This window comes from Rhinoraja longicauda, chromosome 8 (assembly GCF_053455715.1).
Source record: "Rhinoraja longicauda isolate Sanriku21f chromosome 8, sRhiLon1.1, whole genome shotgun sequence".
Classification (NCBI taxonomy): Eukaryota; Metazoa; Chordata; class Chondrichthyes; order Rajiformes; family Arhynchobatidae; genus Rhinoraja; species Rhinoraja longicauda.
In genome coordinates this window covers 42612958-42625796 of record NC_135960.1, presented here as the reverse complement: position 1 = coordinate 42625796, position 12839 = coordinate 42612958, and the positions used below count along the sequence as shown (strand labels likewise).

The window sequence follows — 12839 nt, the reverse complement described above, 5'->3', positions numbered from 1 at the left end:
TTTCTTACATTTCCCATTTCTGATCAACAACATCAACACAAAATGTTAACTGTTTGATTTTCTCTACAGATACTACCTAAGTAGTTATATATTTTTAGCAATTTCTATTTAATTGCAAAATTATCACAATATATGTGGTAGCTTTTGAGTCCAAATTAGCCTCTTAATTTCTGATTTTGAAGCATTGACTACTATGAAATCACTTTGCTGACAAAGTATTTTTTAACAGTCAAAACACAAATGAAATATAAAACTGCAAACCATTGTTTTTAATCAACAGTTTCTTTACCAGAGGAGCTGTTGATAGAAATTCTGAATTCTGACTTGGTGAGCTATTTCCTTCCTCTTCTGCAGCATCCTGCAACATAAGAAAAATAAACACAGCTTATGGGTCATGTTTGTATTTTCTCATCACATCATTCCATGTTACATTCTGCATCAGGACCAACATTATAATCTGATTACCAGCAGCCATGAGCACCACACAACTGGAGTCTTCAATACATCCAGAAGAGAAAGTCAGATGGTTAAATAAATATTTTTTTCTTTGGCCTCAAAATTAATTCACCAATCTTCAAAGAAGCATGGTACACGTGTCCATCAAAGATAGAGCTCTAACTGAAGCTCTCTGAGCACAATTCTCCAGTGAGAACAATCTGTCTTCGTAGAAAATTAAAATCCATACCTTGGCCGTAAAAAAAGATCTTACTAGTATGGTGCAAAAAATGATCCTGGGAAAAAGTTTCTGACTGTTGACTCATAATTAAATAATAAAATAATATGCGTCTCATAATTTGATATATTTCTTTCAGATGTCCCCTCAATCTAACGTTCCAGAGAAAGCCATCAAAATTTATACAACTCTCCTAATAGGTAACATCCTCTAATTCAGACAGCCTTCTGATAAATCTCCTCAGCATCCCCTCCCAAGACTCCACATCCTTCCTGTAAAGGGGTAACCAGAACTGCACACGATACACCATGTGAGGTCTAACCAAAGCCCGAGAAAGCTGCAACAGGACTTCCACTATCTGTCTATCAAACTTCCCCTCATCTGTATTAACCTATTACCAAGAAGCAAAGAACTGCAGTTGCAGGTTTACTAAAGACGACACAGTATCATACGAGAACACGGATAGGTGACTATTTGGGTCGGGTCGCATCTCAGACTGATAGTAAAGGTGTGGGAAGGGGGAAGCTGGGGCAAGACAAAGCCTCGCATGTAATAGGCCCACACAGGTGGAGACTAATTTGATAGGCAGATGACTGAACAAAGGGCAGAGAAGAAAAGACTGAAGGAGTGAGACAAAAGGACTGAAGAGTTGGGAATTGTGAAGCTAGAAAAGGAATGTAGGTGGCATGGGAATGGAGAAATAGGTGCAAGTCCAGGTAGGGCATGGGAGTGGGGAGGAAAAGGAGATGTCCTCACTGCAAATTCAATTATCATACCATAGGGCTGTAAGCTACCACATCCAAACTAGAGGAACCACACTTCCTATTCCGCTTGGGCAGCTTACAGCCGAACGGCATGAACACTGCATTCTTTCCCCTGCCCCTTCCACCTACATTCCTTTCTCTAGCTTCACAATTCAGAAGGCTTTAATCCTTTTGTCACACACCTATCTTTTCATCTCTGGCCTTTGTACAACCATCTCCCTAACAAATGTCTCCGTCCCTCCCACACTGTCCCTCCCACACCAACCCTCCCTCCCCCCCCTCTCTGTCCCTCCTCCCACTACCCTGTGCACGCACATGCATGGACAACAGCCGTGCCCAGTAAACCGAAAGAACACTTTGTGCAGGCTTTCACCATTAAAGGAGGCTGCTAATGTTTTGGTAGAAGGGATAAAAACTGATTCTGGTACACAATCGGTAAGTAAGTTTACAATGTAAAATCAAAGCTTTCTCCCTTAATACTTAGGAGAGGTACCATAGGACTGGGAAAAGTCAAAGGAAGGAATCTCATGAAGGAAACTCAACAGCAACAGGTTGATTGTTGCAGTAGTAAAAAAAAATAAAAAAATCTATATTTGCTGAAAATAAAATTCACAATGCCAGTGCAGCTCATTTCAATAGACAATAGGTGCAGGAGTAGGCCATTCAGCCCTTCGAGCCAGCACCGCCATTCAATGCGATCATGGCTGATCACTCTCAATCAGTACCCCGTTCCTGCCTTCTCCCCATACCCCCTCACTCCGCTATCCTTAAGAGCTCTATCCAGCTCTCTCTTGAAAGCATCCAACGGACTGGCCTCCACTGCCTTCTGAGGCAGAGAATTCCACACCTTCACCACTCTGACTGAAAAAGTTCTTCCTCATCTCCGTTCTAAATGGCCTACCCCTTATTCTTAAACTGTGGCCCCACGTTCTGGACTCCCCCAACATTGGGAACATGTTTCCTGCCTCTAATGTGTCCAATCCCCTAATTATCTTATATGTTTCAATAAGATCCCCCCTCATCCTTCTAGGGATATACCCTCTTTAGTATCTTCCTCGCTGCTCACCACACGTCCAAATTTTATGGCCACTAACTTTTGAAATTGTATTCTGTGCATGTCAAATTAGATTATCCAGGGATAATCCTGATTAAATAACTTGCCTTTTTTTGCTGATATTTGACATTGCAGTAGAATTCATTTTTATAGCTCTTTAGAAGACAATTGGCAAGATCCCAAGTAAAAGGCTGCTTAGAAAAATCAAAGCTTGCGAGTGCGCTGTTGACTTTTCACGTCGAAAAGGTTCTGGTGTTCCCCAAGATTCGCGGGCTGCTGGGATCACAGCTCTGATTGAAACTAATTTGACATGCACAGAATACAATTTCAAAAGTTAGTGGCCATAAAATTTGGACGTGTGGTGAGCAGCGAGGAAGATACTAAAGAGGGTATAGAAAAACTGTCTGATAGAGAAGAGACATTATAGGTGAGATTAAATCCAGGGTCTTACATTTCAACAGGAAGTGCGAGGAGGAAATAGACTAAATAGCAGAATTCTAAAAGGGCTACAAAGAGAGAGAACTTCAAAATTTGCATACAAGGCTCACCAGGGTAAATTGAGTCAGAGGTTAACAATGCAATTGGGATACTGGCTCAATAAAATGAGGCTTAGTTTGCCAAAAAGGTTTATATTCAATATTTATGAAGTGCTAGTTATTCCATTATATTGCCTTTCTAATTTTAGTCACCCAACATTAAGGCCTGTGGGGGTTGGGGCGTATGGAAAAGATTTACAACGAGGACGAAAGGATGACAGAAACTGGGATTGTTCTCATTGTAGCAAATATGAATTAGAGGAAATTTGATACAAGTGTACAAAACCTTGGTATGGGTAAGCAAGTAATGAGACATCCCCAAATTCACCAAGGTCAAGAACCATTGAACACAGATTTAAAGTGATTTGGCAAAGATCCAGTGCTAAATATTAACGGCCTTCACTGAGGTGTGATGTTGGAGAATATTAGCCCACATGACAATAGTGATATGTTGGAATAAAACAGACTGGCCCTATCGAGCCCTTAAGCACTTGACTGGTCGGAGCCTCCCAAAAAGGACCTGTTCTGTTTTTTCCAACATCTCAAACCCCCCCGATAATACCAGAGGATTCATGTACATCGGTAGTGACATGCTTTTTTTTAACTCGATCAATTGACCTATCAACCTGCACATTTTTGCAATTTTAAGTATGAACATAAAACATGCAGGGCTACAGGAATAGGGTGGGAAAAGATGAATGCCTAGATTGCCCTACCACAAGCTAATACAGACTCAACTGGGCTGATGGCCTGCTTTAACAACTCCTTAGTTCTATAATATATATCATTACCGTGTACAAGAAATGCTGAGGTTGTCATCTGGGGGAATTTCTGGGCTCATCTTCTGGGGACTCAATTTGTAGCCAAGGCCCGCAATTCCAGGTGCTGCCGGGAACATCCTCATTTGTTGTCGCAGGCGTTTCCGGGCCTCTGCTGTTGCTCTCCATCTGGTAAAATATTTGGAAATGTAGTCATTTAAAGATGCCCAATTTTGAAGTCTCACTCTCACCCCTTGCCCATCAACATCATGTCTCCCTTTCCTTCAGAGCAGCCGTGAGATTTCTGTTTCAAACTTTACGACTATATTAGAAAAAGGGGTAACTCCTCACTCAATTAAGCCTGCATACACATTGTTGGCAATTTGATTTTAACAAAAGTTACTGTAGGTTTGACCGGAAGGTCTGTTTGCTATACATCATAGAAATTCTAAATAGACTTGATTGCTCTATAGGGCACTGTCAAAACACTCCCAGTTCTACATCTAATTTCCTGGATCATGTAGTGGTAGCAGCTCAGTTTAAAGATTCCACAATAGTCACCAAATAAGGCAAGTAGCTCTTTGCACCTCAATTTGGACACATTTTTAAAAACTACCATCTCCTATAATCCCTGCTAAATCGCTGAACCCGTGAAATTTGAAAGAACCTTGTCTTTGAACATGAGCACATTTGTTGGTATTGAATAGTTTCATTTCATGATCATGGAATTCAGAATGCTATGAGACACATTTTACTTTCACTTACTTCTTTAAGTATTTGCAAAAACAATGGACTTCTTGCAGTGTCTCTTTGACAGCCTGGAAGATCTCACTCTCCAGCGTTTCTTTGATGAGGTAGCTACAAAGCTCTGTGGAACAGCGATTGATACGCGCTCGCCTGTCTTCTTCCATTGCAAACCTATAACAGTTAAAGTGAGTGGCTCGGCACAAATATCTACCAAGTGAAGTCTGCAGACAACATGAAGATTGGGAAGATGTTGATCATCAGGAAATCAGTTTAGGCTAAGATATTGATTATTAGCTGGTGAATTGAAACGAGCAACACCCGATGGAATTTTATACTGATAAGCACGAAGGAAACCATTTTGGGGATTTAAATAAGGCAAGACCGTACAACATGAATGATGGGGCCCCATGAATTTTGAGGATCAAAATTGGTCCACAAGTCCATAGATCTCTGAAGGTGGCAGCACAGGTAAATGGGGAGATACAGCAGCACAAAGGATGTTTTGATTTCAATGGCTGAGGCACAAAATATAAGTGCAGGGCACAAAAATAATTTTAAAAACTGGAGATCCGAAATAACAATAGAAAATACTCAGTGGGTCACATAGCATCCATGGGAAGGGGAACAGAGAACGTTTCAGATTGGCAACCCTTTCTCAGAACTAAGGCGGCAAAATAAGCGTGTTAAGCTGAATGGGAGTAGCAACTTCTCCAATTATATAAAACTGGGATAACCATGGGGAGAATATGTAAACAAGGTTTTCTGGTCAAAGGGTGAATGGAAACAGTGAGAGAGCAAGAACATGGTCAAACTAATATAGGAGTTGTGAAATACAGAGCAGGATGACATGCTCGGCAGTCCTCTTCTCCTAGAAGAAAATAAAAGGATATGGGGAAAAAAAACAAGCTGAACCAATAATCACAGATGGACAACTGAAACAGTAAGAAATCAAGTTTCCCCCAAGTTGTAGAATATCAAATCCAGGATGCACAATGTGCCCAGACAGAAGCATGAACTTTGAGTCCTGGATCATATACAGATTGGAAACAGACCCTCTGGCCCACCTCGTTTATGCTGACAATGTTGCCATTCTGACTTGCCTAGCATGTCTTCTTGCTCTGCATTTTACAACTCCCACATTCTTTAGTCTACCTTCTTTAATCTAAGTTCACACACTCATTGACCAGATAAACTTGTCGACAGCTTATCTCCCTAGTCACCCCAATTTTCCTCTATCAGAGCAGTTCCTCCCTGCAGCTTCACAAGGTTCATTTGCCCCGTTCCCGGTTCTGATGAGAGCCCCACGACCCAGCATTCTTTCTCTTTACATTAGTGCAAGCAGTCTTGGCACAAATTTATAAAACATTTGTTAGGCCACAGCTGAAATATTGTGTGGAGTTCTAGTCATTACACTATAGGAAGAATGTAATTACACGGGACTCACTGGAGGAAATTCACCAGTGCGTTGCCTGTAACAACACATTTAATTTATGAGGATTGACTGTTTGGATGGATCTATGAGGAAGTGAATTACTCCTAGTCTCTACCCAGCCTTTAGAATCACAACATTTCTATGACTGATTCAGTGTGACCCACAGGGTGCTAATGGTTCTGCGATTGAATGTCAATAGGACATGGTTAAAATGTTTTTTTTGTGGAAGAATAATCATTGTTTGGTACATGTTTTCTGAATGCAAAAGGCATACAAGCATATCCTTCAAAATTAGAGTCACACACCACAGAAACTCTTTGAGAAGCAATAGATAGTGTAGATAGTAACAAATCTTTCCTAATGACATTGGTGGTTAAGACTAGAGGGCATAGATTGGTACGGAATAACATTAGATGGGATCCAAGGAAGAATATTTTTCATCCAGAGGTCCAGAACACAATATCTCAGGGGTCAGTGGTGGCAGATGTTTCACACTCCAGTGGTCTCCAAAGCTACTATGTTAATAATCACCTTAGCTCCTGAGTTGCACATTTTCTGACAGAGTATTCCACAACTTGATCTGTAATCTCATCACACAGTGCTCGACTGTAGCGACTCTTCCAAAATTCCCATTCCTGCTTCAGTCTGCAACACACAGAAAACATTCAACAGAAATCACTTTTAAACACTGCGCACACACACCTGGATTGCACAGGACCTGCATCCGGAACATCTAAAAATCCAAGTCACAGATGCCAATGACAACAAACAGCCGCCACACTCGTACCTGTTGACAGATGTAGATTTATATAGCACCTTCTGGGTGCTACAACATCGAATGTCACTTGAAATTATTCAGCAGAATTTGGCACAAATAAAGCAAGGAAATACTAGGGCAAGTTACCAAGAGTTTGGTTATAATGCTAAGTTTTAGAAACCACTATTCAGGAGAGCAGCAAGTTTTCAGGAAGGAACTCCAAGGTGAAAGCTAGGCAGACAAGGACCAGAGCGGAATGAAGAAAAGATGGGATGTTCAAAAGTTAAGATATAAAAAGATTGTGAAGATAGACACAAAATGCTGAAGTAACTCAGCGGGTTAGGCAGCATCTCAGGAGAGAAAGAATGGGTGACGTTTCGGGTCGAGACCCTTCTTCAGACTGAAAATGTCACTACCTACCTGGCTTGTTCAATCCTTTGCTTTTCATCTTCAATCCTCTGTTTCTCTGCCAGAACTTCTTCAGATGAAGTTTCCTTCAGCATCTCTGTGGTAACTTCTGTAATTAATTCCTCAGTGGACATGTTTGACAAGCTAGCAAGATAAAAATGACCACCTTGAGAAAACCAAGGGATACCTTAAAAGTGGATCTTGTCACAATAATTCTTTTTCGTTTTGAAACGGGAATGGAACAGATCCTGCTTCCCAGCTGTGGCAGAACTAAACTTTCAGACAAACAGCAGATGTAAATAATACAATGCAGATTAAAGCTCATCCGAACAAGCACTAACATTGAAAGGGGAAACTTTCTGTTTCTCCCTCACCAGTTGGTCTTCTCAAAACTATTCTTCTGCCCACTGATCGCTATCCAGCAACAACAGTCTACATTTTCTGCTGATTTTAATTCAGAGTACTATACATTTCTGAAGCAAATGTTTTATATCACCGATGCGCTATACAGAAAGGGCCAGAGCAGACTTTATCTGAAAACACCGATGCGCTATACAGAAAGGGCCAGAGCAGACTTTATCTGCTAAGGAGACTCAGGTCCTTTGGAGTGCAGGGGGCACTCCTAAGGACCTTCTACAACACGGTGGTGGCATTGGCTATTTTCTATGGAGTGGTCTGCTGGAGCAGCAGCATCTCAGCGGCGGAAGGGAAGAAACTCGACAATCTGGTCAGGAAGGCCAGCTCTGTCTGGGGTTGCTCCCCTCAACTCAGTGCAGGTGGTGGGAGAGAGGAGGACGATGGCAAAACTAACATCGCTGCTGGACAATGACTCCCACGACATGCAGGACACTGTCACAGCACTGAGTAGCTCCTTCAGTGACAGACTCCTTCACCCCAAATGCGTGAAGGAGAGATATAGGAGGTCCTTCCTTCCCGCTGCTGTGAGACTGCACAACCAGAACTGCTCCCAGCAGACGAGTCAACAATAACAGCTAGAAGGTATTTATTCACAAAATTCTGGAGTAACTCAGCAGGTCAGGCAACATCTCAGGAGAGAAGGAATGGGTGACGTTTCGGGTCGAGACCCTTACCGGGTCGAGTTTGTGAATAAATACCTTCGATTTGTACCAGCATCTGCAGTTATTTTCTAACAATAACAGCTAAGAACACACAGAAAACTGATGACAATTTATGCATCTTTTATTTATAATGAATGATCTCTTGCTCTCTTGCTATCCACATTGCTGCTGTAACACTAAATTTCCCCGGTGTGGGAAGAATAAAGGAATATATATTGTATCACAAAGTTGATCAAATCTGGTAATTATTTTGTTCAATTTGCAACTTCTCAGAAAATAACATAGCTCTTGCCTGGATGAGGACATCTTTGAAGAATGTGCTTGTTTGTGGCCTTGTTTCCACTATCAAGACCCCAAGAGCCAACATTGACTTAAAATCTCACAGGCTCCAGTTCAAGCACTATGTGGAGCAGGTCACAGGCTGGATATCTTGTTCCAAGTAACTAACATACCGATATCTCGAGGCCTTTCCACCATCTGAAAGCATGCGGCAGGAGTCTGACGGTATATAGTATACTTGCCTGGATGAGGACAGCTCTAAAACTCTCAAACAGTTCAACAACCTGCAGGACAAAGTAGCCCATATGTTTTGCAACCCATCTACTGCCCTAGACATTCATTCACTCCATCACTATTGGTGCAGTAAATACCAAAGAAAATACTAATCTGTTTGACTATTCTGACAACATCTCCCAAACCTGCAACCTCTATTACCAAGGATGACAAAGGCAGCAGAGATCTGATACCATCCCCACCTGCTGCTTACCATCCAGACTTACCATCTCTTTTCCTCTCAACAATATGTCAATATCACCTTTACAAATGGAAAACCTCAAGGAGATGGTTCAACACTACCTGCTTGAGAACAAATAAGACTGGGCAATAATGAATAGCTATACCCAAATCTAACAATCAATAAATGTAACATCCATTTTACACCAATCTTAATATCTATACATTACTAAAACTCTCTGTCCGTGTGTATGTGTGCACCATGACTTTAGTGCTTCGCACAGCCAAAATGGTACCCTAAGCTCCACAATTTTTGGCCCCCGTTACTCACCATTATCATGGGGAAAATGTGTAACAACTCTCATTCAAATTGAAGCTACATTTTTAAAGTTAGAGATTTTAAAGTTTAAAAAATTCCTTTCTAACCCATTTCTTGAAAGTCCTCAGCGCATGCTGTCACAATGGGCCACGTTCCACTTCATTTGCTCCTCACTCGCCAAAACAAGATGGCCGCCGCCAGCGGGGCCGCCCGCCTGGGCTCAGTCGTTCCCTCTCGCCTCTCACCTCGCCCGACCCCGGGGAGACTCGCTCGTTGGCAGTCAGCGAACAACGCATGGGCACTAGTAAGTGGCTTTCGCCGCCAAAGGTTCCATGGAGGGGAGTGGGCATGGTAGGGGTTGGGGGGGGGGGGGGGGAGTGGGTCAGGGAGAGTGGGGGGGGAAGGGGGACAGTGGGGGTGGGGGGAAGAGAGTGGGGGTGGGGGGGAAAGTGGGGGGAAGGACAGAGTAGGGGTGGAGAGGAGGGGAGAGTGGGGGTGGGGGAGGAGAGTGGGGGTGAGGGGAGGGGGGAATCAGGGTGGATGGGGAAATGGGAGTGGAGGCAGGACTGGTGGAGTGGAGGCAGGGGCGGGGCAAGTGGGGGTAGGGTAGGGGGGGACAGAGTGGGTCAGTGGGGGGAGGAGGGGATTGAGGTGGGGGGGTGGAAATTGAGGGTGCTACACCAATACCGAGGAGGCTTTGGGTCCAGGGCTCACTCAGTCACACCCTCTCCCCTTCCCTGTTCCCCCTCTACGCGGAATGGACCCACTTGGTCTAGTCTTATTCTAAAGTTTAAACCCTCAGGCAATTTGCAAGACCGAGTAGCTTACTACCTCTTATCCCTACCCAGACTGAACAGCAACGTACCTGATAGCTTCAGCAGCATAAGTTGCTCCTGCTTTAGCCACTTCTTTACACTCCACACGAAGAACATCCTTTATCATATCTTTGACCAAGTCTTTTACCACATCAACTATCATCTGAAAGCAATGAAAAACATATTGAAAAAGGGGATGTAGTGATCCAAACATTCAGAAAATATGAACAACATACCTAACAATACAAAATACAAATTCATGAGAAGCCAAGCCTTTTGTGGAAGCCCAAGGACATTATCTAACTTTCTGCTGGAAACACAAATTACGACAATTTTATTGTACATTCCAATAGCAAAGGATAGACATTCAACAAAAGGCAAGAAACAAATGCTAAATGATTAATTCACTATTTTGTACTCATACCCCAAGTTTCAGCTATGAGCACACATGTTAGTCATTCAAACCGTGACAGTTTACAAGATGGGAAAAAAAACATCAAATTCTGCTACTTTGGATGTTAACTGAACCCTGAAATGAAATTAATCACATGAAAAGGGCAGGTTAGATAAGGAGCAGCAAAGGCAAAATAAACGTAGGATATTGCTATGTTAATATGATTTGAATTTGTCCAGGTTGTACCTTCTCAGGATAGGTTGGCTGTGGTTTTGGTGGAGGTGCACTGGGCGCCTGAGGTGCAACACACAGTGAAGTTATTGGAGAAATCAGAACCTGAAGTATTGGTGGTGGTGGTGGTGGTGGTGGTGGTGGTAGCGGCTGTGGCGGTGACTGAGGCGGCTGTTCAACGGGAAGTATTTCTTGAGCAGGAATTTGGTCTTTGGGTTGTACAGCTACAAATAAATAGGATAAAACAGAAAACAAAGATATGTCAAAAACTAAAATGTTTCTCAGCACAATCAGCCACTTTTTGAAATCAACACAAATGAATCAGCTGGAAAATGCTATTGCAATTCATTTTAGTACTCTTGCTGCATTATCCAAAAAAAGCACTAGTTAACACTTATCACCAAGACTGCAGTACCGTAATTGGAACAAAACCAAAAAAAATGCTTTGGAGACAATGATGACTTAACAGAAGTTTTTATGAGCATCATGCAAAAATATTAAGTGTAGGAAGGAACTGCAGATTTAAACCGAAGATATACACAAAATGCTGAATATCTCTCCACTGGCATTGTGTGGCCTGTGCCCATCCATGATCCTTTGTTCCAGATTTCTAACCCTCAAACTAGTCGTGGTTAATGTTTTGCATGAAGGAGAATTTTAGCTCCCGGATTAGTTAGATTGGCATCATGTTTGGCACAGACATGATGGGTCAGAGAGCTTGTTCTTGTGTCATGCTCTTCTATGTTCCATGACTACAATAAGCATTTCATGCTGCAATCACATTCATGCAAGTACTGGTGGAGACAATGCAAGGTAAAATGAAATACACTGGAATTTTACCATTTTAATGCTGAACTTTTCACATTTTAGTAAAGAACCTTTCATCTGTATGGCATAACAAAAAGGACAGTACACAGCCCCAATGCAGTTCTATCATTAATTGGAGAGTCAAGCGGATATGTCTGAAGAAGGGTCCAGATCTGAAACATCATCTATCTACGTTCTCCAGAGATACTGCCTGACCTGCTACATTATACCAGCACTTTGTGTCCTTTTGTGTAAATCAACATCAGCAGTTCATTGTTTCTACGTCAGGGGGATATTGCTTTGGGCAAAAGAGAAAAACTGATCTTCTACGGCGATTCCACAAATCGTCAGCTTAACGTTTAACTATCATCATCTAGATGAATTCAAAACTTTGGGTATCCTGAGCAGTTATGACATTACTAGGTGCAAAAGTCTCACCTCAAAATACTACCCAAATCCATGTTTTATGGCCATAAAAGATAATTCACAGAAACTCTTTACTTACTTGTGGATGATGCTACAGGTGGAGGTTCAACTTCTGGTTCTGCTTCATGATCATCTGAAGTCAAAAGAAAATATAGTTGATAAAAGCTACTAAGTGGAAGTCCATCTTACAATTACTATCAACACCACAAAATCAGTGCCTTGTTTAAACTTACCTCTAAGCCACTGGGCTTGGGCATTATTGATGAAATGAGTATCTCCCAAATTTTGACATAGAAACGTAGGAACAATTTTTAGAAATTCCCATTCAGGTCCAAGCTATCACAACCTTATAGAACACAATAATTGCTATCTAAACTGGAGGGAAGAGAAGGACGAGAAATGCAAGGGAAGAGGCGGCGGAAATCAAGAGGAAAAAATAGGAAATGAAAAAAGTTGAAAAGAAAAGAATTCATATAGAACCTTCCACATCCAAATGACCTTGTAATGCACTTTAAACCGCTGTATATTAATTCAAAAGATAGAACTTGCACTGTAGGAAAACTGGCAACCAATAAGGCCATACTTTCAATGTGATGGTGGCAAGGTATCCTGTTTTTAGTGATTGTGATTGAGAATTAACTATGAGACAGGATACCCTGCCCAAAGTAGTAATTCAATATTTGAGGGCATTTAGCTCCTTGAGCGTCCTCTGTATTATTAGACCATGGCTGATTTGCACTTTAAATTCATCCACCAAATTTGGTCCATATCTTATAAGACCTTGTAACTCTCTTGTAATAACCTTATCCAAGGAAAATCTATAATTTCCAAGTCGTGAAATTTACAACTGCCAGAAATTCAACAGCCTTTCATAGAAAATCACTAACTGATTTTACTCATTTGGCAT

The 12839-nt window shown here is 41.8% G+C and overlaps 1 protein-coding gene across 1 annotated transcript in view; it reads right to left on the bottom strand.

Annotated features, from left to right (window-relative positions):
* mcm3ap (minichromosome maintenance complex component 3 associated protein) overlaps positions 1-12839 on the bottom strand; it is a 59661-nt gene that overhangs the window by 24152 nt on the left and 22670 nt on the right. Inside the window, exons 12-19 of the mRNA XM_078403744.1 lie at positions 12012-12065; positions 10715-10923; positions 10125-10237; positions 7142-7273; positions 6496-6609; positions 4551-4703; positions 3819-3974; positions 290-358 (exon numbers count right to left, since the gene is read on the bottom strand). Coding sequence (XP_078259870.1) covers positions 290-358; positions 3819-3974; positions 4551-4703; positions 6496-6609; positions 7142-7273; positions 10125-10237; positions 10715-10923; positions 12012-12065 — 1000 coding nt within the window. The remainder of the gene's footprint in view (positions 1-289; positions 359-3818; positions 3975-4550; positions 4704-6495; positions 6610-7141; positions 7274-10124; positions 10238-10714; positions 10924-12011; positions 12066-12839) is intronic.